This window comes from Leucopleurus acutus (assembly GCF_964270905.1).
Source record: "Leucopleurus acutus genome assembly, chromosome: 17".
Taxonomy (NCBI): Eukaryota; Metazoa; Chordata; class Mammalia; order Artiodactyla; family Delphinidae; genus Leucopleurus; species Leucopleurus acutus.
Window position 1 is genome coordinate 76,146,543 of NC_139159.1, and position 26,382 is coordinate 76,172,924.

At 52.7% G+C, this 26,382-nt stretch overlaps 1 protein-coding gene across 1 annotated transcript in view; it reads right to left on the minus strand.

The window, feature by feature from the left end:
• Nucleotides 1–16,486, minus strand: part of NDRG1 (N-myc downstream regulated 1) — a 54,300-nt gene extending 37,814 nt beyond the window's left edge. Inside the window, exons 1-3 of the mRNA XM_082858613.1 lie at nucleotides 16,386–16,486; nucleotides 4,299–4,379; nucleotides 919–954 (exon numbers count right to left, since the gene is read on the minus strand). Of these exons, the coding sequence (XP_082714739.1) occupies nucleotides 919–954; nucleotides 4,299–4,361 (99 nt within the window). The 5' untranslated portion in view covers nucleotides 4,362–4,379; nucleotides 16,386–16,486. The remainder of the gene's footprint in view (nucleotides 1–918; nucleotides 955–4,298; nucleotides 4,380–16,385) is intronic.
• Between the last annotated feature and the right edge of the window lie 9,896 nt (nucleotides 16,487–26,382).

The following is a 26,382-nucleotide window of genomic DNA, read 5'->3' on the forward strand; positions in this document are numbered from 1 at the left end:
TCCCTGATTTCACCCCAGCCGACGTTTCCAACCCCTCTCCCTCTTTCCCCTTCCTTCCAAAGACAACGTCAAGATTCCCAGCCTCTGGTGGATGGTGGGCCGATCGTTGAAATATGAGATTCAGGAGTATGAGTGAGCTATTTGTGGGGGAAGGGGGTGAAAGGTATGATGGAGACGCAGGGCTCAGAATGGGCCGGAAGCCCGGGCACCTGTGTGATGTGCAGGCAGAGGTCCAGGTGAGCGTGACGGCCTGCATCTGGTCTCTCTCCGGTCCTGTCTTCTCCGGGAAGCCCACAGGACCCGGATGTGCTCAGGCTTCCGGCTCCACCCCCAGCACCTGGCACAGCATGGGGCCCATGCAGCTTTGGGATAATGAGTCCAGGATTTACAGTTCCTGAGGGTCTGACCCGCCCCTGGGCCATGAGAGGCCAACCCACTCTCCCCAAAACTTGTTCTTGGACAGACCTTCAGATGCACCTCCCACCTAGCTCTCATGTCAACCTGGAGCAGAGATGGAGCCAGAAAACCACAGAGAAGGCTGGTTTCACTTTCCCAGGCACAGCCAAGAACGTCAAGCCTCTGCTTCCTCCATTCCCTCCCATCGCAGGGTCCCAAGCCCACTCAGTGTCTTGCCATTCCCTCCACACACGCCCCACAGCTCTGCCCAGCTCTGCAGGGTTGAAGGGGGCTGGATATCTGTCCTGCTTTCACAGGGGGTAACTGGCTCCTACGCCCTTGGCCAGAACTCAAACGCGCTTCTCTCTGGGGAGAGAAGCTGAGTGTGGGGAATCAGCTGAGGCCACTTCCTTCTCTCCCCTTACCCCTAACATCTGAACACTGATCTAACCAAAGGAAGAAAGAGGAAAAGAGAGAAGACAGAGTAGGAAAGGGGGAAGGGAAGGCACGTCTTCTACTTGCCTGAACATCAAACTCTTGCAGGAGGCCAGTGATGGTCTGTGGAAAGACAAGAGACATGGTCAGTTTCATCAGTTTCCCAGAGCAGAGAAATAATGTCAGAACACACGGACCTCTCCATGCCCTGAGTCTGTTATATCTACCCTATGTCCTCTGTGGGGCCTCTCTAATGCCTTACAGAGAGAGACTTTTCATCTCAAAGAATAGCAGTCCAGCAGAAAAGTAGACACAGTAGATGGATTCCTTTTTGACTGCAGCCTTAGTGAAAAAAGATCTGAAGGTCTAAGCTGACCACAAGCTTGAGAGATACAGGACTGTAATTGCCTATTAATTGATCTCTCTGTCTCCACCTATGTGCTATACTTTTAAAGCTCAAACCTGACCATGTTACTGCCTTTAAATTTCTTCCACGACAGCCTATCATCTAGATTAAAGTCCAATCTCTCATGGGTGGAAGAGGAGAACAGAGCATTTCCCTCAATCCAACAATTCTGAGTGTCCAGCCCAAATTCCATCTTTCACCAGAGCTGACACTGGCAGGCCAAGCCCAGGAAGACAGGAAAGGGGCCCTTGTCCCCTGGGTAGCAGTGAAAGTACAGCTCAGAGTTGAAGTTGGAGCCACCCTGGGCCAAAGTTTCCAAGAGATGTTACTGGCATGCTTTCCTCTCAGCTCAGAGATGGAGTTCAAACACCCCCTGAAAGCGGAGGCCCAGCTAGACCCACCACTACCCACCATGAAAGAAAACAGCTCAGCAGAGCAAAAGGCAAAAGGCAAAAGAGGTGACGGAAGGGGAAGGAGGACCCCTTGGGACAGCCAGGGGTTGGAAGATAAGATTGTAACAGCCGCCTGCTGAGAGAGATTAAAATAGCTTCACACCCCCTGGGGCTGGGGTTAAGAACATTAGGGAGTTTGATAAATTCAGGTGGAAGCAAATGTGGCCAAAAATACTTCGTGTGTGTGTGTGTGTGTGTGTGTGTGTGTGTGTGTGTGTGTGTTGCTAGGAGGGAGTAGAAAAGCTATTCTGAACAACTCTAACCTTCAATATGTTAACAAGAGTGCAGAGGTCATCGAGATTGAGGACAGACATCAGGAAGAACTTCCCAACAGCAAACCTAATTAAAAACGCTTTGCTGAGTCAATCTAAGGAATTGGAAGGTTTACTTCCATCTAAACCTTGAAAGAAAGAGTGAATATCTACTTAGAGACAGGCTGACATGTAACCTGGAGTTGATAATCTTTTAGACGTTTGTTTGAGAAGTAAAATTTTCCAAGGGTAGCACTGTGCTGCCTAAAATATATAAATGCTGTGTTTAAAAATGCATTTACCCTTGTACTCAGCGATGCCACTTGGGGAGTTTACCTTAGAGCTGCACCTGCATGTGTATGAAATGACGTACATGTAAGATCCAACGAGTGTATGAACATCCTGCAGCACTGTTGGTAATGGCAATGTGGACCCAAGTGTCCACATACAGGGCACTGGTCAAATAAATGTGGTGGAACATTGTGACACTGGAAACAGAGAAGCAAGTGCTCTATGGACTGACGTTGGAAAGGTCTCCATCGTAAGTGGTTAAATAAATAAAGCAAAGCATGGTATACTATTTCATATGGTTTTTCAAAAGGGATAAGAATATGTTGATATGTATTTGTATCACCTAGGGTTTTTTTTTTTTCTTGTATGTTTGTTTGCTTTTCAATACTGTGTCAAAGATTCAGACAGAAGAGGAAATGGATTTGCAGCATGAATAGTGAATAGTATTATAGTTGGCAAACTACAGCCCCCTCCCCATTCCTCCACCTTTTGTTTTGTAAATAAAGTTTTATTGGAACACAGCAAGCCCATTTGCTTACATATTGTCTAGGGCTGCTTTCATGCCGTAACTATAAAACTGAGTAGTTACAACAGAGACCATGTGGTCCTCAAAGCCTAAGATATTACCATCTGGCCCTTTATAGCAGATGTTTGCAGACCCCTAGCGTGGGAATGATCTCAAGCATTCTGCAGCTTCGCCTGGCCTGGCTTCTAATACTAGCTGTGTCACCTATATCCAAATGAACTTGGGCACTTCCCTTCCCAACAAGACCAGTTTCCTCATCTATATAATGGGAAATAGAAAGTTGCCTCCCACTTTCATAATGAAAAGTCCATGAACGAATGGAGCTAAAACAGAGCAACCACTAGCAGAGTCATAAGCCCGTTCCAGTGGCAGCTGGCCTGAGCTTGGCTCCAAGCCCCACATTTTGTAACCATGTGACCGACCCAAGAGGACAAATTAACCTCCTGGAGACTCAGCTTCCTCTTCTGTAAAATGGGAGCAATCAATGAACCCAGTTTCTAATCAACCACAGCCTTATCCTTCCGTTTAGCAGGAGAAAACCCATGAAGTGTGACTGGCCCAGAGACAGGCACCCAGGACATGGCTCATGCATGCTAATTATTACTTTCAAAAGCATTGAGTTGACCTTAGAGTAACTGCACTTTTGAACCTGAGCTTTACATTTTAAAAAAAGGTGTCTCATCACCGGCCGTTGTGAGGCTCCGTGAGAACTGGGACACGAACATAGTTTAAAAATACAGCGTCAACTATGTAAATGAAAAGCCTTTTCACATCCATCCACAGCCGGTCCAGGATGGATCATGCCAGGCTGGGCTGTAGGGCAGGGGCTTCTGTTTCCAACAGGGAGGCCTTGTCGACCTGAAAGGTTTGCCCAAAAAGATGGTAATAATTGTAGCAACAAGAGCTCATGAGCAAAGCTGGTCCCCTTCAGGGCGGACAGGGTTCTAACGGCTCCACATGAATTAACTCACTCTATCCTCACCCTGGCCCCATGACATAAGTCCTAGCGTCACTGTTTTTTAAAGTTGGGGGCCTGGAGCACAAAGAGGTTGAAGGATTTGCCGGTGGTCACAAAGCTGCAGGGTGTCACAGGCAGGATCTGAACATAGAGAGTCTGGTCCCAGTGTATGTGGCCTTAACCTCTAAGCTATGGGGCAGACAGAGTCGATGGACAACCGGCTTCATGCTGCAGGTTTTAGAACCACAGGATGCCAGAGGTGGAGGTGACAACTCTGGTTCAATGTCCTTACTTCACAAATGAGATCAGTGAGGAGAGGGCAGAAAAGCCAGCGGTGGGTGAGAGGCCTGGCCACAGTGCCTTAGCACTCGGGAGCCAAGCTGGGACCTGAACTGGTACTTCTTGTCCCTTTGCATCCCTGAACAAGGTGACCTGTGGAAACCAGGAAGCAGTGGGCATGTGCGTGTGTGTGCATGTATACACACGTGGCAGTGTACACGCATGCGTGTTCCCATTGTGCACACACGTATGCCTGTGTATGAGTGGGCACGGGATGGGGTTAGCCAGGGGCATCTCCACTCACCTCTCCTTTCTCCACCAAAGGCTTCACCTCAGCGAGGTCCACGTCCTGCAGCTCCCGAGACATGTCCCTGCTGTCACCTGCCTACAAAGGGACAGAGACCAGGAGGTTAGCGCTTCCTGCTGGGACATGTTTTCAGAAAGGAGCAAATCTGAGGCCAGGGAGCAAGCCTTCACTTGCACAGCCCAGCAGCTCCTACGTCCTACCCACCGCCCCATCCCGTCCCACTCTTGGGGACCCAGGGGAGTAGATTTCCTGGGATGGGAAACTGAGGCTTACGGACGCATCTACACTCAAAACCAGGCCCTCACACCCAGTCCAAGACCACCCACCACACCGAGGACGTTTCTCCCTGCATTTTAGAAGGAGACCCACATCGCCGAGCCCAAAGTCAGGCAGCCCCAGCTTGACGACCGAAAGGGGGCAGAAGGTCGCGGAGGCCCGCCACAGGCAGGCGTGGCACTAGCTTCCTCCTTCTTCCTCCTCAAACGAGAGGGGCCCCAACAGAGGGGCGGCCACGCAGACGCCCCCGTGTCCAGCTCTGTCCAGGGCACTCTGCTCCATGCTGGGGGGAAGAGGGGCAGGGGGCAGGGAACACCTCACGCCAAGGGGTCTGACACTGACCACTCAGGAGGATTTTGAAAGAAAAAGGACTTTCGAGGCAAAAAGCACTGCATGAGCCAGAGCAGGAGTGGGAGAGCAGGGGTGAGGAGGGCCGGGGTGGGGGCAGAGATCGGGGTGCGGCAGAAGAGGCCCTCCTTGGCTCTGATGCCCAGGCAAGTGCAGAAGAACCCAAAGAGCTAAGCTGAGCAGAGCTCGGGCGGCGGAAATGCCACCATAATTGACTCCCTGGGGAGCGAGGCTTGGGCGGTGACAGTTACTGAGCGCACACCTGGGTGCCTAATCAAGGACCTGGTGGCATAAAAGTTTCTTGTTACGGATGAATAGTCAAACTGGGAGAACGAAGCGCCCACCAGTACCGGGGTGAGGCACAGAGAGTCCAGAATGAGGGTTCCGTGCTGCAGGCAGAGGCCGACGAGACAGGGTGAAGAAGTAAGTGACAGGAGGAGGCCAGGGACCCTCAGGTCACAGACCCAGACCTTCCGCGTCGGATACTTGGTGAAAAGCCGCCTGACCTCGGCCCTCACGCTGCTCCTTTCCGGGATGGGGACCTCGCCCCAAGCTCCCCGCAGACGTTAACAGCCAGAGAGAGAATGCAAGTCTCTGAACTTCCAGCCCGGGGCTCCTCTGAAGATCCAGCTCCCCGAACCCAGAAGAGTCCTCTCTGTGACACACCTCTCAGAGGTCAGCGGGCGACAGAGCAGGGGCCACCCGGCCCCCAGCCCTGCGCCGCCGTACATGGCATTCCGTGGGCAGATCCCCTGGGACGCTCGGGTCTGGGGCCCCGGCACGATTTTCCCCAGCAGATAACCAGCCCCACAAGAATGCTTTTATGCAGCCTTTGGAGTCCAGGCTCCAGAACATTCTGAAAACAAAGTCGGTTTTATATTTGTGAACATTGCTGGGCAGCTGCCAGCTTGGAAGCAGGAGGCATGAAAAGCCAAGGTCTGTCGGCCTTGCTAACTCAGCGTGTTCGTGGTCCCGAGACCCTGGCCGTGGGACACCTCGCCTACACAGCGCAGGGAGACTTCCAGAAGCCCGGGGCTCTGGCAACGCCACCGTTCGTGCTCAGAGGGAAAGGACTTTACATTTCACAGGGGCTCCTTCAGAAGCCAGGGATGAAGTCGGGGTCTCCCGCTACCCCCTGCGCGGGCCCGGGCAGGCCTCCTTCAGCCCCCTGTGCGAGTTCCTTAGGACAGGTAGCCTACCCGGCCCCTTCCCTTCCCTACCTGTAGCTCCTAGCATCACAGCCAGGTGCAAAGTCAGGCCTCAACTCGCTTGTTGAATAGACAGATGAACGGCTTTCGTGCAGCTTCAGAGCAATGTTTGTACGTAAATTCACTCTTACGTGATCACCAGACCACAAGAGTGAAACACTGTGAAAACAGGTCTACATTTATAAGGGCTCATCCCAGACGGCAGTTCAGCCCGGTGTGCTCAGGTCTCCTTGGCTGCCAGGTGCCATGATCCCACTAGACTGTTGGCCTCTACCTGCCCCCTCATCCTCTTTCAGAACAAGAAATAGTTCAAGTCCAACCTTCCTGGCTTCCCACACATGCTCCCAGAGACATCTCTTTACTCCACACCTTCTTTTCCTTCCGACAACCCAGCTTCCCAGACCCCAAGAGACAGTGGGTTGAAAACTGGCACGAATCCCGTGAACATCAGCATTTGAGAATCGCTGCTTTGGGCGGGTTGGGTGAGGGCGGCTCCCGGAGCCCCGCCCTCCATGTGCTCAGGGCCTTGGGGAGGCTCAGGGCGGAGCCCACGGAGAGCTCTCCCGGTGTTTGTCTAAACGAGGGTGATTCTTCCCCCCCTCCAGTTGGCGCTGTCTGGAGACATTCTTTTTTTTTTTTTTTATGGAGACATTCTTGATCATCGTGACTGGGCGATGCTACTGGCATCTAGTGGGTGGAGGCCAGGGCAGCTGTTAATCATCCCACAGCGCACAAGATGCTCCCGCAGCAGAATTATCTGGTCCCAGTAGGGAAGAGGCTGAGACACCCTGGCCTAGACCAAGAAGCAGCTAGTGAGGTCCCCAGGATGCCGAGGTCTGCAGGGAGACCAGATAAAGCAGAGGGACGCTCCAGTTCTCCTTGTCCGGGGCAGGGGGGTGCCTGCAGGCCCGGGGCAGCCTGTAGCTGATAGCCGTAACTGCAAATGTCCCAACAGGAAGAGTTGGCCGGGACCTCCATCTAGGCCACTGCCCGCAATAACCAAGGCCGCCCAAATGGGCTGCAGAAGGTGCACCTCGAACCTTCCCCCTCCCCACGCCCCCCACCGCCCTCCCTGCGCTACTGGAGTAGCAAGAAGACAGCCTGCTTGGCACCCGGCTCTGCCGACTTAGGCCACTTGGGGCCACAGCCCTCACCCTGTCTCTGTCGCCTCAATCCAAAAACTTCGCAAACTTTTGGTTCAGAAGCTGTTTGCCTAAAGGAAACCTTACAAGGAAGTTCAGTACATAAAAATTGATTGTCTTTAAGAAGAAAGCTGACGTGCTTTGGGTGAAGCCAGGGACATCTCCCAGCAGCCCCTCGGGCCCCCCCTTCCTATCATCTGCCACCGCCCCCCGGCAAGACTAGCCCTCAAAGACCATCTGAGTTCCAACAAGCGTGGACTGTACGGCGATTTACTCGGAGGTGGCTTTCCCGTACAGTAGGTTCTCATGCGACAGGCACTGAGCAGAGAGAGAAAGGACCCCTGATAGCTCCGTTGACAACTCTATGTGACAAGTCAGGGACCGATGGGAGGGGACCTGATTTGGGTGCTCTGGCTGGTGCCCCCGCCCCCACCAGGTGCCACTCGGAGGGTCACACCAGGGTCACTCCCCGCAGCCGACCTGAGGCCCAACTTGGCTCAGCAAGCTCTCTCCCTGCACTTGAGGCCGAGCGTTGGACACCCGTCCCTGCCCTTCTCCACGGCCTCCTGAAAAGTCCCAGCGCAGCGTCGGGCTGAAAAGGGCTGAGGCAATCATGCAATGGACAGGGGGTGACAGGGCCAGGCCGCGCAGGGCACAGGGGTGGGAGCCCAGGAGTCCGACTCCCAGCCACCCTGCAGCATGGGGATGGGGCCGTACCTGCCAACTGTGTCTCAGCACAGAAGGAAGCGGCTCCAGACAGGAAATGAGGTTGGGACAGGCCTCCTTCTGCTAAAACCCCACTCCGTGCCCAAAACGGGGCTCCAGGTCACAAGGCCAGCTGCCAGACTGGTTTATACCACATTTTCCTTTCCCACCTACTTGCCCAGAAGGAATTCTGAGAAAACCAACATCGCAGAAGTGAAAGGTAGCCAGGAGCTAGGCGAGGAGACTTGAGGGTCAGACCTGGGCATCACCACTGAGTGGCTCTGTGATCTCAACTCTGAGCCTCAGTCTGCTCATCTATAAAATGGGCATAACAACTCCTGTTCCCAGTGAGTAGCAGCAGGGCTTAAATGAAACTATGGCACACAGAATGTGGCAAATAGCTGCTTAATTAATCAGTGCACTTTTCTGGTTGCCTCAGAGACCGCGGACATCTGTGGGGACACAAGTCTATGTTTTATACATTCTTAGTCCCCGAGTGGCCCAGCAAGCAGGGGACACAGAGAAGAGCTTCAGCAGGTGCCACATGGGTTTCCAGCAATCAGACCCAATGCACCATCACACAGGTCAATGAGTAACAAAGGCCCAAGGGGTGCGGGCAAATACCTTTCCAGTTCAACAGACCCAGGAGTCAGTCAGCAATTAGCTGGACTTCACGGGTTCCAGGGAAGCCAAGACTGAGATTTGTCCAGAGGAGGGACATAGGTGACCTCGGGGACTGGGAAGGCAGCGGGCAGAGGCATTTCAGGCAATGAGGTCACGTGAGAGCTGTTAACCAGTCACTGGGAGAGCGAGGGGACACAGAGCCTGGGATTCTCAAACACCCTGGTAGAGCAGCAGGAACACCGCTTAGGAGTCGGGGCATGGAAACCCCGCCACATGACTTTCCCCAAGTCATTCATGCCCTCCCTGGGCCTTGGCTTCCCATCTACTAAATACGTGGCGGGTGTTCTATGGACAGCACCTGGTCCCCAAAGCTCAGGATGGATGGGAGCCTAGGGGAGGGTGCTGCACGCAGACAAAGGGGCCGTGCACCCTGGGGTCCTACCAGGGCCCCATGCAGCTTGGCTCTGCCTGGATCCATCTGCCCTGGGAAACTGGAAGAACCTCTCCTCCCAGCCTCGACCCCTCCCTGTCCATTAAACAGGGTCTCCCTCCAGCTCTGGCACTCTTCTAGCAAGCCACACAGGGGGACCTATCTGCAAGCTCTGCTGGGCCCCTAGAACTCCCCCGAGGCAGGGCGGGGGTGTCCAGCAGACAAACATCCAGGATGTGCTCTGGGAGCCCCAAGATGCGCCCATCTCAGCAGGAGTGGCCAAAACCCTGCACGCGCACAGCAGGATCGCAGCAGCAAGAACTTCTATGCACCTCCTGGGCTCCAAACTCTGTCCCTCCTTTGAGCTTTCCAGCAACCCTAGAAGGTGGACCTTCTCGTGAACAATCTGACAGGGAAATGGAGGCACAGAGAGATTATGAAATGTACCCCAAGTCGCCAAGCATCAAGATGACACAGCTTAAAGCAACCTTAAAGGGGACAGTTGACCACGACACCAGCTTGCTCTAAATAGACATACCTACCGTGCACCCAGCCCCAGGGTGAGGATGTGCTGAGGATGGGCAATATGTGTGCCCAGGAGGCTTCCCCTGTGTGGATCAGCTGGGGGAGTCATGTGTTTCTCCCTCTACCATGGGCAGCCCCCCAGAGCCACCACGAGAGGCCCAGCCCACATCTTAGACTTTTCTGTTCTCCCTTCACAATACCCAGAAGGACTTCTGTGTTTAGCTTTTCCCCAGAGTGCCTTCCTGACATGGCAAATCCAATACTTTGAAAAAGGGTTCACTGCATTGTTCTATCTGTTCCTCAAGGAGGTCCCTGGAAGAATGTGGATCTGATCATCCCAGCTTACAGATGGGTCACCTGAGGCTCAAACGCCAAGGCCCATGTGACTCCCTTAAGGCCTAGACTCCATCCTTCGACGTGGGCGCAGGTGTGCAGGGCAGGCGCAGGCAGACCACAGCCTCCTGGAGTCCTTCAGTGAAGCAGAGAGAGAGGGCCCAGGAGCGATTGTTGCTAAGTTTGCATTGATTGTGACGGTCAGCCAGTGGTCCAGATCTTGTCTGCTCCAGAACACGCCTGGTTTCCAAGCCACATGAAAGCGGTGTTTTTTCCAGCACACTGGGCTCTTTATAGAACAGAATTTAAAAGGGGGGCGGGGGGATCAATGGGTGCTGCTGTCGCCACAACATCTTCCCCGAATACAGGGACCCCGGAAGGTTCCAGAGAACAGACCCCTGTCTGTTCAAGAAAAGTAGCCTTGGGGTATGCCTTGCCTCTTTCTGCCTTGCTGTGAATGCGTTCTTTGGTCCTTTCTTTGCCAAAGAGATTTTGATGCCAAGCTACCAGGCAGTTGGTGGGTTCTCTTGATGTTTTCTGGACCTTTCGAAACCCAAGGCTCTGGGGAGGGTGAGGAACTTGGTGGCCTTAACTCTCAATGTTTTTCTTAAGTAATAAACCTAGGAAAAAATATGGCTGGACTCACTGGACCTTCAAGAAAGTTCCCCAGTTGAGGGGAAGGGAAGTCAAAAATAGGGCTTTCAAAAGTCAATAAAACAGTGACAACACAATTGCGGAAAAGTAGATCAGACGATCAGAATTCCTCGAGGCCCCTGCTGCTCTGCATGGAGGTTGAACCTCGGCAGCATTCAAGGAACTGACTGATATTGAAAGAATGAAAAAAAAAAAAAAGAAAAAGGAATCGCTAAAGAGAAGACACCCAGCTGCACACATTCCCCAGGTACGAGTCTAGAGCTGAAACGGAACTTGTCTGTCTTCGGCCAGAGCACAGAACCAGCAAGAAGGTCAGGGAGTGTGTCTGGGACACAATAGCAGGAAGAGGGAGGGGCCAGCACTTGGTCCTCGCCCACCCCCTTCCCTGCAACACCACCCAGGATCTTCCTGTAGGTTCTCAGCGGAGTTTTGGCAGCCCAGCTACGTGTTTGGCAGAGAGAAGATCAGACCGTCTGCAAGGACGAGCAGAATGATGGAAGTCCACAGGAGGATGCTGGGGGGGTCAGAGGATTTTTCTGAGAATCTGCGGGACAAGCATAGGCGGCACTGGATGGTCTGTGGGATAATTTGTGGAAAGCACACAGACGAAGCCAGTGTTCGCATTGGATGTGGATGTAGTTTCTTCCTACAAAACCCTTTGTCCCCGAGATGGGATGAGTGCCACGCTGACGGGATCCTTCCCCGAGACGGTCTTGCTGCTTCTACCCTCTGGATGGCCTTCCGACCTTTCCTACACAAGAGGGCCCAAGTTATTTCCTTAATAAGTGGAGGTTCCCTTTGGACCAACGTTAATTGAGCGCCTACTAAGTGCCAGGCTCTCAGGTCTACGGGGAAAAGGGTGAATGAGGAGACAGCCCAGAATGATCCAAGAAGGGTACCTAACCCAGCCTGCCTTCCCGGAGGGGAAGGCCAGGGAGGGCTTTCTGGAGAAAAGAGACAAGTTCAATGATTAATAAGGAGAGGGGAAAGGAGGTGAAGGCTTCCAGCTAAGACAGTCCTCAGAATTACCTGCCTCGTAAGAATGCCTCTCACACCCACATTCAGAGAGGGCTGCCCAGAACCTTCTCAAAGCCAACAGGGTGGAGTCGGGGGTCAAGATGGGGGAACAGGATGGAACCCCGGTCCCCATCCACCTCTTTAAGCAGAGCTGCACATGGGCGTAAAATTTATACGTACAGAGGTTTCCACAGGTTTAAGGAGGAAAAAAAATCTATAAAAGATAAGGCCCCCAGACTGCTAACGAGCCCCATTTCCTACCACCTGGTGGAGGGACAGCCCTGCCGGAATGGAAACGCCTGGAGATGGAGCCCGGGTGAGCAGGGGTTGGCAGGTCTTCAGTAAATGGAGTCAAAGGTTGGGTCAAAGAGAGACCTCTGTGTGGACCCGAATTCTGTAATCTGGTCTGTCCTGTGGTGCCAAGTCAGATTCCCAGGATTACCCAGGTCTCTTCTCACAAGGCGCCCACCCTGGAGAGCTGGGCTCCATGCACACCTGATAAGAGTCCCCCACCCCCCCGCCCACCCTGCTCCAACAAGCCTGGGCTGGCACAGCAGGGGGCCAAGTGAGTGTCCAGGGAATTTAACCTCCTCAGCTTCTGCAGCAGAAATGGCGAAGCCGCCTGTCTCTGTCTCCAAACATAAAGAGAGAGCAAGCAGAAGGGCAGGGCTGGAACCAGACTGAGATCAGGGAGGCAGGAAGGGCTGCCCGAAATGAATCCAAGAAACAAAGTTCAAGTTCTAAAGACAGGTCCAGAAGGCTGTGGGCGGGGAAAGGTCCAGGGCGGCTCACGTGGAACAGAACCCCATCACTTGATTCTGGACAAGCAAGTGACCTGCGCAAGCCTCAGTTTTCTGACCTGAGAAATGGCAAGGATGTCTCCTATCTCAACTGAACCAGGCGATGCCCTGAAATCACAAGTCACGTTAGCCAGATAAGAGCTACGTACTGAGTACTGTGTCCCCAGACCCTGGAGGCATGAGAAATGTGGCCACCCCTTTCTTTTCCTCTCCCCCTACCCATTATTCTGGAGCAGGTATCCTCAACTCTGGCCGCCTTCAGTACACCCTACCCCCAGCCCAGCCCAGGGAGCTTTGAAACAATGCAGATTCCTGGCATATCCCAGACCTACAAGGCCTGGAAATCTGCATTTCAGACCAGGTTCCCATTACCTTTTTATGCATTCAGCATAAGCCTAGCTTTTTTTTTTTAAATAAGTGTATTTATTTTATTTATTTATTTTTGGCTGCGTTGGGTCTTTGTTGCTGTGTGCGGGCTTTCTCTAGCTGCAACGAGCAGTGGTCACTCTCTGTTGCGGTGCGCGGGCTTCTCACTGCAGTGGCTTCTCTTGTTGTGGAGCATGGGCTCTAGGCACGCAGGCTTCAGTAGTTGTGGCACGCGGGCTCAGTAGTTGTGGCTCGCGGGCTCCAGAGCTCAGGCTCAGTAGTTGTGGCGCACGGGCTTAGTTGCTCCGCGGCATGTGGGATCTTCCTGGACCAGAGCTTGAACCCGTGTCGCCTGCATTGGCAGGCGGATTCTTAACCACTGCGCCGCCAGGGAAGCCCAAGCCTAGCTTTTTGGAAAAACTTCAAGAAGCAAGACACGAGTCCAGCATTGCAGGTGCTCCCACTGGTCTGGGTAAGTTTAGAACAAAGGTTCCTGCCGCTGATTGCCAAGGAAATGCCTTGTCATTTGTGGAACTGATTGACAGCAAAGTCCCTCACGGTGTCCTCACAGGCGAGTACTGTTCTCAGTTCCTTCCACGGATTAACTCAATTAATACTTACACGTCCCACTGAGACAGTGCTGTCTGTTATTCCCATTTTTCAGGGGAGGAAACTGAGGCCCAGAGCTCCTGATTGCCTCTCTGTACTTTTCATTCAAGCCCTTATGCAATCACCCCAACACGCTATCATGAAAAAGAACAAAGGCTTTCAAGTCTGACTCCCTGGGTTCTAAGTCTGGCTCTCCCACGTTCAGTCACATGGCCCACAAGCAAGTCCCTTCAACATTCTTGGCCTTGGTTTTCTCATCCATTCAATGGAGCCAAGACAGCCCAAGCAGAGCTCTTGCAAAGATGAGAGGGGATGCGAGGATACAGCCACTGATCTGAAGAGACAGAGGTCTTGTCCCTCCCCGGCCCCCTCCGCCTGAGTCAGGCCCCCTCCTTGCTAGAATCTCAGATGCTGAGTCATCACCTTGGCTTCCTTTCTGAAGCACAGGGCCTTCTGAGTCACGCCTTGGATGGGATTCTCTGGAGTTGGGTCCCAAGGAAGAACTGCAGCTTCAGGCCATCAGAAACACACAATGCGATCTTTCTTCCCCTTCCTTGCTGAGGCAGCCCAGGCCAGATTTCAATGCACTGAGGGGAGGGAAAGGGGGGTCCAGCTCTGTTTAGATCTGGGGTCCAAGCTGGAGGAGGCAGCCCAAATCCCATCAACCACCGCTTAGCGGGGCTGCAGCCCTTTCTCACTAGACTGAGTCTGCTAATCTCTCAAGAACACACAATTCACACTGAAAATCAATCAACCACCCACATTCTGTCTGGAAAGTTTCCTCACCAGAAACTCAGTGAAGATCCAATTTATTTTTGCCCCTCTGACAGAAGAAAATAAATCTCTCAAGACTGAGACCCCCTTTCACCACCTTCAATCCCAGCCAGGAGACCCCTGGAAAGGGTCATGGAGAGCCGATTCCCAGTTTCGGCTCATCCTTGGTAAGTCGTTCCCTGTCTCAGTTTACATCTGTAAAATGGGTAGAAGTTGGACCAGTAAGTTGTATGAGTTTTCAATTCCAGTCCAAATTATCAAACCAATGGATAGTAATCCTGGATTTGATTCTCAGGAGAGGAGACCCCAAGAGCTGCTCCAAGGTCTCCTTGGAAAGCCCAGGCACACGCTACCACCGAAAGGTCTACTGCCTCCTCGGGATGCTGGCTACCTGCGGGATCATCGGGGAGTGGGGCACAAGGGAAGGAGCCATTCAATTCATTCAGCGTCTGTATTTGATCCCTGCCCAAGGACCTGGCCCTGGGCCAGGTGCCAAGTGATGGGGCGAGGCAGGCAACACCTTCCTTCTCACTCTCTAATGAGAGACAAGGTCCCACAAAGCTACGAAGGGACATCCCAGGCTTCGATCCTTACACCAGAGCACTGTCCCTTTGGAGGTTTCCCAGCACTTCCAGACCACCTCTACCTCCCCTCCTCCCCTGACTCCCACCCTGTGCCGCTCCATTCCAGCAGTTACCACCACAGAGGGCTGGGGGCTGCACCCGCACCTGCATTCCTCCCCTGCTCGGTGAGCCCCTTGAAGGCAGGGGCCGGGGCCGGCACTCTCTGTACCTTGCTTATTTCAGTTCACGTTTGTGAAACTCAGTAACGATTCCAGAATTTCTATAAAGGAGGAGGCTGTGCTGGAAGGTTTGCCTTGAAACTGCATTTTTCATAGCAAGAACACGGTTTGTGTTTATTTTGTTCTTTAGGAGAAGGTGAAGTATGGCTAATGGCCATCAGGAGGAGGCTAAAGCCCTCCTGCGTGGCCACTGGCTGAACTCTTCGAATCTTCAATCTTTCCCAGTAACTCAAAGGAACCAAACAAACTTCAAACTGAAGCGCCCAGGACATCTGCGAAGAAGAGTTGGTCTCGGGCACAAGACAACCGGGCCCTCCGCCACCAGATTTCCCTCCCCCACCAGCTGCCAGGCACCTCCCCCTTCCAAGCCACAAATCGGTGCTGCCCCAGACCCACAGGGACGTCTGACAGCAGAGGCGACAGACGGGCGAGTGGGACTGGTGGGCTGGGGTGGGGGGGAGGGGTAAGGAAAAGAGCCACTAAATCCCAGCGTCAGCCACTAACGTGACCCAAGCGGTGACCGCGCGTTTGCCCCGGAGCGCACCGCTTTGCACCACACGCCCTGCCCACGGCTGAACCAGAGACCGCGGCGGATGGCCCAGGAACGTCCGAGCAACTCCAGCGGCTCTCCTCCTGCAGGGCAGGAGAGGCGGGCCCGGGACGCAGGGGAGAGAGAGGCGAAGCGGGGGAGGCTGGGCGGAGGCGAAAGTGACGCCACTCGAAGCCCCCTCCGGCCCAGGCCACCTCTTCCGCGACGCCACAGTGCCCACCCCAGGCCACCTTGGGGGCCGCACCCTGCCACCCTCGCTCCCGCGCGTGTCACACGCGCTGTGACACACCTCGGACCCACCCCACCACGCACACACACAAGCGCGCCCCACCCCTGCTTCCAGGCTGAATGGGCCCCCGCCCCTCGGACGCACCCTGACTCTGGGCACAGTCTGGGAAGCAGGCACACCCACGCCCCCTTCTCCCGCCTCATCCCCATCGCCGCTCACCCCTACCCACCGCCTTTCTACACACGCGCACTCAACCCCTCCTTCCCCAGACACCCCACTGCAGGGACAAACGCCACCCCGCCCCCGACACACGCACTCTTGGTCCCTCCCCCTGCTCCCAGCTCCAGCTCGCCCCCCGGCCCGCGGCGCCAGCTGTGATCTGGGAGGGCCCCGGGAGCGCGGTCAAGGTGTGCCCCGAGCCTCTCCACCCCCGACCCCGACCCCCAGGATCCCACTTCCTCAGCTAGGGGAGAGGTGAACGTGGACCTTTTTTTCCTCTTGTAGCCGAATCGAAACCCCTCACTCCGGCAGTGCCCGCGCCCCCTAAGCCCCTGCTCGCTCTCGCCCTCGCGCCACGGGGAAGCCGAGCACTTGCAGCTCCGCGGGGCCACAAAGGGCGGTCCAGGAGCTGCAGCAGCACCCACGGGCGACCGATCCTTCCCCGCCCGGCGGGAAGAGGGCGTCAGGCTTACCTGAGGTTGAGAGAGAAAAGCAAAAAGAGCCGGAGCTAGGTTGGCGGCGCCCAGAGGGAGCAAGGAGAGCGGCGAAGAGAGGCGTGCGCTCCCGAGCCCGAGCTGGGAGCCAGGGGAGGTTTGTTTATGCCCCGGAGGAGGGCGACTTTATAGGCGCTGTGGCCCCGCCCCCCGTGCCTCGCCCCGCCCCCGCCCTCCCGGGCCCGGCTCGCAGCGGGGACACACCCCTCGCCGCTCCCTCCTCGCGGGCGCTCCTCCCGCTCCCTTGGGCGCCACTGGCCGTGCTGGGGCAGCGCGCGGCGGGCGCCCGCCGGAGCCGCCGCCTGTTGCGCAAGCCCGAGTAGGGGCGCGGCGGGGAGGGGCCTCCGGTCCCGGCGGCCGTTAGGCTCTGCTGTCCCTTCCTTCGCCCGGAAGGCTGGGGCCTCGGCGTGTGCAGCGGGCGTGTGTGCACCGGGGATGCGTTTGTGCGCGGGTGCGTGTGCCTGTGCGCGCTCGTGCGTGTGCATGGGGACTTCCGTGTGTCTCTGTGTGACCATCTCCATCTCAGAGTTTCTTCTTCCGAGTCCCGTCGCGCCACGCCCTGACATCCCTTACGGGCGACTCCCCACTTCCTCCAGGTTTTAGCTCCCGAGCCCCATTTAGCTGCCTCCTTTGCTTCCCGGAGACCCGCTCCCTGCGACTCTCACCCCATGCCCCTGCCTTGTTGCATCAGCTCTCCGCTGAAATGCACGCTCCCATTTAATCACGTCCGTCTTGCTCAGCCCATCCTACAGCCTGGACACCGCCCCGCCCCCACCCCCTGCACCGCTTCCTACCCGCCTCCAGAGTTCTGAGCCCACCCGCCCTTTCCCGCCCTGGAGTCCTTCTCCCCGCCCCCAGGACCCTGGCTGGAAGGGAAGATTCTCACTCTTTCCTCCCCTGGATCCCAGAACTTGTACTGAGCACCCTTTCCACGCTTAGCTGCCTTGTCTGCTGTCTGGTTTTTGACTCCGTGTTCTTAAGCCGCTCTGCAGGTCAGAATGCCCGGCAGAACTCTTTTTTATAAGGTACGTGCCAGGGCTCCACCCCAGGACAGTTTAGTTAGAATCTCAAGGATGGCAGACCAGACGTCTTTTAAGAGCTTCCCAGATGGTTCTAATGTGCAGCCCCGGTGAGAATCACTGCACTGCGAGAGCATCATTTTATGGGTGAAGAAAAGACCCTGTCGTTGTCCCCAGGCCCCTTGCCCAGACTTGTGTTTGCAGGGACCTGCGCCCCTCCCCCTCCGTCTGCCTGCCAGTGGTAAACCTCTTCCCTCCACCATCCCAGGCTTTGCTCAAGGCAGTGGCCTGCCTCTCCTCTGTGTGTCCCATTTGCCTGCATGGGCTCTGATATTTACCTATTCTGTCATTCCACAAATATTTATTGAGCCACTGCTGTGAGCCAGGTCCTGTGCTCAGCTTCTGGGAAAAGGAGTGAAAAGGCAAGGTCCTTTCCCTGGGGTTCATAGCACAGGAGCCCCAAGGCTCATTTTCTCCATCTGCACAAGAAGGTTAAGCTGAGCTCATTCACTGGGTAACTGGATTGAGCACCTTTTCTGTCCAGGCTCTGTTCTAGACTCTGGGGACATGGTAATGAACAAAAAGTCTACCTTTTCCAGATCCACCCTGTTGTAGGAACACCCTCCCCGGTCTAGCAGTCTGCAGGCCAGCTCTTTTACCCCACTCACATACATCCATTTTCCCTTACCTCTCCCATTTTGACTTTGAACACACATTTCTTGAGCCCCTATGGTTTATTACCTGGCAAAAATATAGAAGGTCCAGTTCGAAAGTGGAGTAGGCTGCCTACTCCTTCATTAACAAGTGGAAGCTTTGAGGAAGACTTGGGGGTGGGGCACACGGAGGAGCCCAGACCTGCAGCCAGATTTGCCCAATGGGAGGCTAGGCTTGTGCTTAGGAAACCAGCCTTGTGGAACACAACGAGCAGAGAACAAGTGAGAGGGCAGAGGAGACAAGGCACCAGAGGCAAAGAGAGGAGAGAAGAAGAATTCTACAGGGGAGGAGAACGTTCTGAGAGGGGTGGCGTTCTTCAGCCAGGGTGAAAGGAGATCGTTGCAGAGTCCACATCAGCTTGGAAAAGTTCTGATGAACGTGTCGTTTGGGTCCCAGACTCCCCCTCATGGGTCCAACACAGCCACGTTTTCCTTCAGTGCTGCAATGCATTGTTGTTTCTGCGGTGCACTGAGTACCAGATGAAGCCGTTTTCTTGCGTTTCGCTGTAGGAAGGACTGACTTGGGGGCAGCCCCGGCTGCACACGCACGGGTAGAAAATGCTTATCCTGTGGAGCAGCCCCAGGAAACTGAGAGCTTCCTGCACCTCCGCATCCCCCAGCCCAGGCCAGCTGAGACAGCAGAAGCTCTCCGAGCCAAACGTGGGTGCAATTGTACTGAACTGTTTAAATTATTTCTCTTTCTCGCTGGTCAGCAGTAGAATTAGGTTTGCTTAGTAAGTGCACGTGTGCTGCAAAGCCATCACAGAATGAGACTGGATTTTCTGGACTAATGTCCCTGGAAATTTCTAGTTAGCAACACCAAAATTTTCTTCATAGGCTGTTCTAACTAAAACGACCATAGGCATCATTCTTCCCGGCCTTCTTTCTTGGAGTTCATGGGTACTCAGGCTTGAGAGAGACCCAAGAGAAAGCTGGAGTTCAGGGGAAGAATGCCTGATTTCAACACCCAGGAGCTGTGGTACCTTGGGCAGTTACCCTGCCTCTCTCTGCGTCTCCTCGGGGCAAGAGGAGCCGTCAGACCTAATGACCACACTTTATGAGCCCACTGCTGCAGTTCCTATTTTCCCCTCCCGTTAAGATGAGAAAGTGTCCCTGAAAACCCAGCATCCCACACCCTAGTATTGGGCTCCGCCCCCCCATCTTCGAGCTTCTCCAGAATCCATGTCTCCCTCTCTTGTGGGTTGTTCTAATCAACAAGTACATGTTCACGGCAGTCACTGACCCATTCTAACAACCTCCCCTTCCTTTAACTTGTCAGTGTTTAATTTATCAAGTTGCTCACAGGTCAGTCCTGGCTTAATAATTCTACAAAGCTTGTTAGGAAAAACAATAGCCTTCGCTGCCTCCACACCCCACCCCCCAACTTTCTTACTTCCCGCTCCTCCTTGGAAGCCAATTACTTTCATCTCTTTGCAGATCATCTGTATCTCATCTCTGCCACTCACCGGCTTTCTACCCCTGGGCAAGTTCTGTGATTTCCTGCCTCAGCCTCCTCGTGGAGAAGATGTACTCATAATGACAGAGTTAACTTCTAGGGTTGTCGTAAGAAATATGAGTTACTACATGTAAAGGACCTGTGAAAAGTCCTAGAACGGTGCCTGGCACGTAGAAAGCCCTTGAGAGAATGTTAGTCACCACCATCATCATCATCATCACCAACATCATCTCATCCCACCTCTCCTGACATCTTGCAAAGTACCTGATTCATACAGAAATCCAGTAAATACTGGTCGAATAAGTGAGTGAATGCAAACGTTTATTCCTGAACTCTCGTTACTTTATGCAGCCTTGCTTGGAAACTTTGTTGGGAGGGGAAGGGATCTCTCTACTTGCTTCAGGAGCCCAAGTGGAAGGATCTCTCTCTGTGGACCTATGTACATTCTCCCAGTCCTCTGAGGGCATCCTTGACATATAATGTCCAGTTGTGAGCGATGGGGAAAATCCGCAAAAGCAAAACAATTCCAGAGGAGGGTAGGTGTTAGCGTATGTTCAGGGTCTGTAATGAGTCTTTTACTTTGAACAGAAATGAAGAGGTATACAACGTTTGGCCCATAAAAATCAGGGTCTCTTTGCTCCTGGTTTGTAATAGTTTGTCAGGGATGCTGTAACAAACTACCACAAACTGGGCGGCTCAACATAAGAGAAATGTATTGTTTCACAGTTTTGGAAGCCAGAGGTCCAAAGTCACAGCGTCAGCAGGGCCCTCGCTCCCTCTGCAGCCTCCAGGGTAGAATCCTTCCCCGCCTCTTCCAGCTCCCGGTGCTTGCAGGCAATCTTTGGTGTTCCCTGGCCCGTGGCTGCATCTCTCTGATCTCTGCCTCTGTCATCGCATGGGCTTCTTCCCTTGTGTCTCTGTCTCTGTATCTCTCCTCTTCTTATGAGGACACCAGTCATATTGGCTGAAGGGCCCACCCTAATGCAATATGACCTCATCTGAACCTAACTGATTACCTCTGCAAAGACCGTATTTCCAAATGAGGTCACATTCTGAGGGGTGAAAATGAATGTGTTGGGGGGAGGGGGGGCAGTGGTGACAGGATTCAACCCAGTACATAGTTAATATGTATTTAACAAATATTTGCAGAGAGACCTACTTACCTGCCGGCTCAGGGCAGCCCTGATGAAGCTACTCTGGGATATGATCCCGCAGTAGTTCTTGACGAGCTTCCCACCGGCCGCCCCACTTCTGTCATCTACCCTCTCCATTCCCTTCATCCCATGCTTGGCTGGCATCTTGAATAACCTAAATCATAGGTCCCGCCTAATTAAACCTTCTACTGCTCTCGCTGCCTGCCAAGTTCACCACCCCTCCCCCGTGTGTCAACGGAGATATCCCTCGACGTGTCCGCATTTTTCTCTCCGTCCTTCAGTCACTGGGTTACTCACCACTTTCCCTTGAGTAGACCCTCACGTCTTCACCTCTGAACCTTTGGCCAAGCTGTTTTCTCCTTCTAGAAAGCCCTCCTACATCCCCTTCTCTGGAGTTGTCACTCATCTGGGGAAAACACTGATTTAATCTAGAAAGGACCTGCCTGAGAACAAAGCTGGTGTGGAGCACACTGATCTAGGAGATGCTGAGAGCTGAGATGCCACCAGATTGGTCACCCCCATTTCAGCTCTCCCACCGTCCCTGAAATCAGGCACATGGGTATGATTTTCACTGCCAGTGAACGGGGAGAGGAAGTGATTTGTGTCCCTTCCAGATGGGGACTTTAACAGCCAGCCTATAATTCACCTCCTGTCCTGATCATTCTTAGCCCAGCCACACTGATGACTCCAGATGGTAGAAACTCCATCCCCTGGGCCCTGGAAGGAGGTAACTCAGAGCAGAGTCCCCAGCTGACCAAAGTGGACGTGTGACAAGGAGAAGAAATAAACCCTGTTGCCACGTGCCACTAGCATTCTGAGGGTGTGTGCCACTGCAGCCCAACACAGCCCATCCTGACTGGGTCACCATCTTCCAAGGCTACGGCAACTGTCAGCTCCTCCAGTAAGCCTCTCTTGTTCTTCTCCAACTAGATTCACTTTTTTAAAAAATTCAGTACGTAGTTGGTCTAGCATTTAAAATCCATCAGGCACAATGTGAAGTGCTAGCAATAAAGAGATGAAAACGGCATGATTCTATAATTGGAATTGTTACACGTGTTGTTAAGAACACAGAGTCTTAGAAGACCGTATGACCTGAGATCACACCTACTCTCAAGGTTTTAGAAAAACCCTCCTGAAAAGGGGGTACTTGAAGCCGGCAGCCGTTAGACCAGGCACGGATAAGCGTGCTCTCACCACCTTCTGCCCCCAGAGCATTGTGCGTTTTCCTTTCTTGTCATTAGTTAGAACTCATTAGTGTGTAGGTGGCATAAACATAATTTCAAATGGTTTAAGCAATAAAAGGGGGACATACTTAGGGGCTCATGTAGCAGTAATAGCCAGAGAAGTGCTAGCTTCAGGCATGGCTGGATCCAGGGCCTGGTGTCACCAGATCTCTGTCTCTCTAGCTCTCAGTATCTCCCAGATCAGTTTTACTCCATGTTGGCTTTGTTCTCGGATGGGTTCTTTCTAGAGTAAATCAGAAGGCTGTCAGTTAATTTTAGGTCAGTTCTTTAGAGAACTCCTAAACTCTGAGGAGGACAGAACCCTGGGAAACTTCCCCTGTTTTCTCTGAGAGGTCATGGGAGCTTTGAGGAGCCTGAATGTATGTTTGACAGCCGCTCATCCTGAAGTTGCTGACCCTTCACTCTCCACCCGCCTTCCTGGCTTGAACTCCTGTCTCCACCACCACCTGCAACTGCACTTTCCAGCCTAACCTGCCTGCCTGCCCGGCCCAGCCGTTCTAGCTCCTTCATCCTCTCTGCTTTGTTTGTACCTCTGTAGGCAGAGCTCCCTGCAAAAAGGAGCAGCAGCTTCTCTGTCTTGGGACCACACTACTTTGCACAAGGCAGGCAAAACTTAAATAATATTTGCTAATTGAACAGAAGGAAGGAGGAAAGGAGGAAGAAGATGTGAACTTATGTACGGACAGTCGACTTAAAACTACTGTAACCAAGCAGGACACTGTGGGGCCTTTCCAGAACAGACACCCGCCACCCATGTCCTCCACCTGCCTCTTGTCTGTAGGAAAACTTTAGCCAAAGAATAAATTTAATCAGAGAAACAAGAAAAAGCCAAGGAAAGCAATCAAACAAGACCCAATAGTAATAGTTTACCCATTAAACAAAGTCAAGGACTTTTAGTTCCTCCTCAAGGGCTATAGAGAATATTCTGAGCCATATCCTTTGAGCTGTTTTGCAGATACTGAAACCCCCGCCAGGTGGGAGAAGTTAACCGTATGCTGCCCACAAACACATAGACCCACACAGGTCGGAACCAGAAGGTTGGTGATGCCGACTCCCACTTACCTCCCCACCAACCCATCAGAAGAGTGTCCCCGAGCTGATCACATACCCTGCAAGCTCTCCTTAGCACGTAGCCCTTTTACTCTTTTCCCCGTATAATCTCTGAGCAAAACCTGGGAAGCGGGGAGTTGGTTTTAGGGGGACATGAGTCCACCTTCCCCCCAGAATCGCAGGCTTCCTCAACAAAGCAATCTTTCCTTTTACTCAACTCTTATCTCTCAGCTTTGGATTCCTGAGCCACGAGCAGCTGAACCTGAGTACGGTAACACAAGCACGAATCCTCCAGCTTTACGAGATAGGATGGTTCTTCGGCATTTCCTAAACTTTATCTGCTCTTTTTGCCTCGGAGTCTGCACTTACCTTATCTCTGCAGGTGCTCGCTGATGTTCTGGGCACAACTTTAGATTGTCTTAGTTGGTAGGAAGTTAGACCAGAGTCTGATAGGTGTCCCTGGGGGCTCCTAGCTGACAGCTCCCCATCCACCATCACCTGGGACCAGGTCGAGAAATGCAACAGGATTTTTTTGGTAGCAACCATGAATTTTACTTCCCAGCCAGATTAGAGAAGGAGTATCACGTGACTTTGCATTCCTTGTGTTAAACCTCAGCCGCCACCACCCCTTTCCTGGACCTAGCGGCAAATTCCATCTTGGTCAATAAATTATCCTGCCAGGCCAGTGTTATTACAATTAGGAAAGGGAGCTTACTGCCTTCTTCCCCCCTCACAATGCTTTCTGAAGTTAAACCTGAGTGATTCTCAGCCTCACCGCTTGCTGGGAGCGTCCAAAAGCACAGCTCAGCGCAGCCCTGATTCTGGAGGGGCCTGTGGCTCCCTCTTTCTGGACAGAGACTGAAATTTCCACCCCACCCAAGCATTCAAGCAACGTGTGCCCTTGGCCACCATCGGGATCACGTGCAAGAGGAGGGGGCTCTGCAGTGCACCCGGAGGAACAAGGTGCAAACATGCCCCCTGCAAGCTGCAAGGAGCCAGATGACAGACGTGGGCATGGACAGGGCAGAGTGGGCTGGAGCAGAAGTTAGGTCATTTTCAAGGTACAAGGCAGACGAGGCATAGCTGCCCTGTTCCTAAGCAAAGAACAGAGGGATGTGGCGGGAAGACAAACAAATCTTTACTTAAAACCCAACCAGGTTCGGGGCTTCCCTGGTGGCGCAGTGGTTAAGAATCCGCCTGCCAATGCAGGGGACACGTGTTCGAGCCCTGGTCCGGGAAGATCCCACATGCTGCGGAGCAACTAAGCCCGTGCGCCACAACTACTGAGCCTGTGCTCTAGAGCCCACGAGCCACAACTACTGAGCCTGCGGAAACACAGCTACTGAAGCCCACGCGCCTAGAGCCCATGCTCCCCAGCAAGAGAAGCCACCGCAATGAGAAGCCCGTGCACCTCAACAAAGAGTAGCCCCCGCTCGCCGCAACTAGAGAAAGCCCGTGCACAGCAACAGAGACCCAACACAGCCAAAATTAATTAATTAATTAATTAATTTTTAAAAACCCAACCAGGTTCACCTGAGCAGGTGGACAGGTTTGTACCTAGTATTCTTTCTACAAGTGCAGAGCACAGACTTATCAGAGGGAAGTGCCACTTGTTCTGTGGGCAGTGTGGGCACTTTTAGCCCCATTTCACAGATGAGGAAGTTGAGTCCCAGACTGGGCTGATAGCACAAAGCAAGCCAACTCTTGGCCTAGGCCTGGGAAGGTGGCCCTGGTGACCCGCAGGCTGCATGGTTGCTGGACAGGGAGCCGGTGACCTGAGCAGTTTGTCTCCGAGGAGGAAGCCAGCCGGGGAGTGTACGGAGAGGAGAAAAAGTGGCTGCCACAGTCCCCCAGCCTTCCAGGGAAGGAGGGGACAGAGCCCCCAGAGCCATGTCGGGGCGGGGGCGGGGAATGCAGCCTGAGTGGCCCAGTGCACCCACAACAGACAAACAAGCCCTTGTTTATATCAAGTCCAAATGCATGTTTGTCCAGGCAGATGCTGACTTAACCTTCGGCATGTGAACAGCAGCGGCAGTGGACCGTGGCTTAATCCTGAGCCTGTTATGAACCAGGGAATGCTATAGAATGGGTGTTACTCCATAATAAGAAACAAAAAAAGTTTCAGAAACTAACGCCCCCTGTAGAACTATTAGAAAATTCAGAGGAGCGCTAAATACATATATATACAAACAACCAAGAAAAAAGTACAGAAAATTCAGCAAACAAACCACCCCCCAGAAATAATCTCTGAATATTTTAGTGCTTTTGTCCTTCCAGATATTTTCCTATGGGCATGTGTGGGTAAATGTATATTTACAATCGTATGATAACATTTAATTGCAAATAGATATTTTGATGACAGCATTTAAAAATGCTATCATACTATATTTTTATATGTTTTATCTATAAAGATACATATGTTTATAAACTGCTTTTTTCTAACAAAGCCATACATGATAGACACCTTTGCATTTTAAAAAAATCTGTCCCTACATTTTTTACTTTCTTCTTATAAAATGCAACAGCATAAAACAGAAAATGCATCAAATGTAAGTGTACAGTAGACTAGAATAATTATAAAGTGAACGCCCATGAGAATGACAGCCACCTGGCGTAAGACAGGGACCGTGGCCACCCCCTGGATGGTTTCCCCACTACCACCACCGCCATCCACGAGGCTGTAAGATCCTCCCTAGTGACACATAGTATTTATTCCATTACATGGATGGACCACACTTCATTAAACACGTCCCAGATTGATGGATATTTTGGGTGTTTCCAGTTTTCTGCTGGGATGACTATCCCTGTATATGCTTCCCCAAACCCATCATTGTATAAAGCTATAGAGCAAAATCTCTGGGCCAACGGGTATATATATACATATATATGTGTGTGTGTGTGTGTGTATAATTATAATAATATATATTTATATATTATATAAATAATTATAATATATATAAAATATGTATTTTATATATTTGGTTTCAAGGCTTTTGATACAGTGTTGCAAACCACCTTCCGATAGGCAGTGTGAGGCGGGGTCCCAGCAGGTGTGTGGGGGCACGTCTCCGCCCCTGGGACTGTTTGCCCATCTGATAGGTGAAAGCTGGCACCTGGCACCTCATTTTCTCAACGCATTTGCACACCTTTGTTTGCTGATGAGGCTGAATGATGTCATTTATTTTATGTATTTATACTTGGCCTCCCAGGATTAGAAGTGAGAGGTCCTATTATTAAGACATGTCATCTCAAGAGTTTGTCCCATCTCTGTGTTCATCCCTAAGAAATAAAAATCCCATCTCACCCCTCCTCTCTCTTACCCCACGTCCGGAGCCAGTTT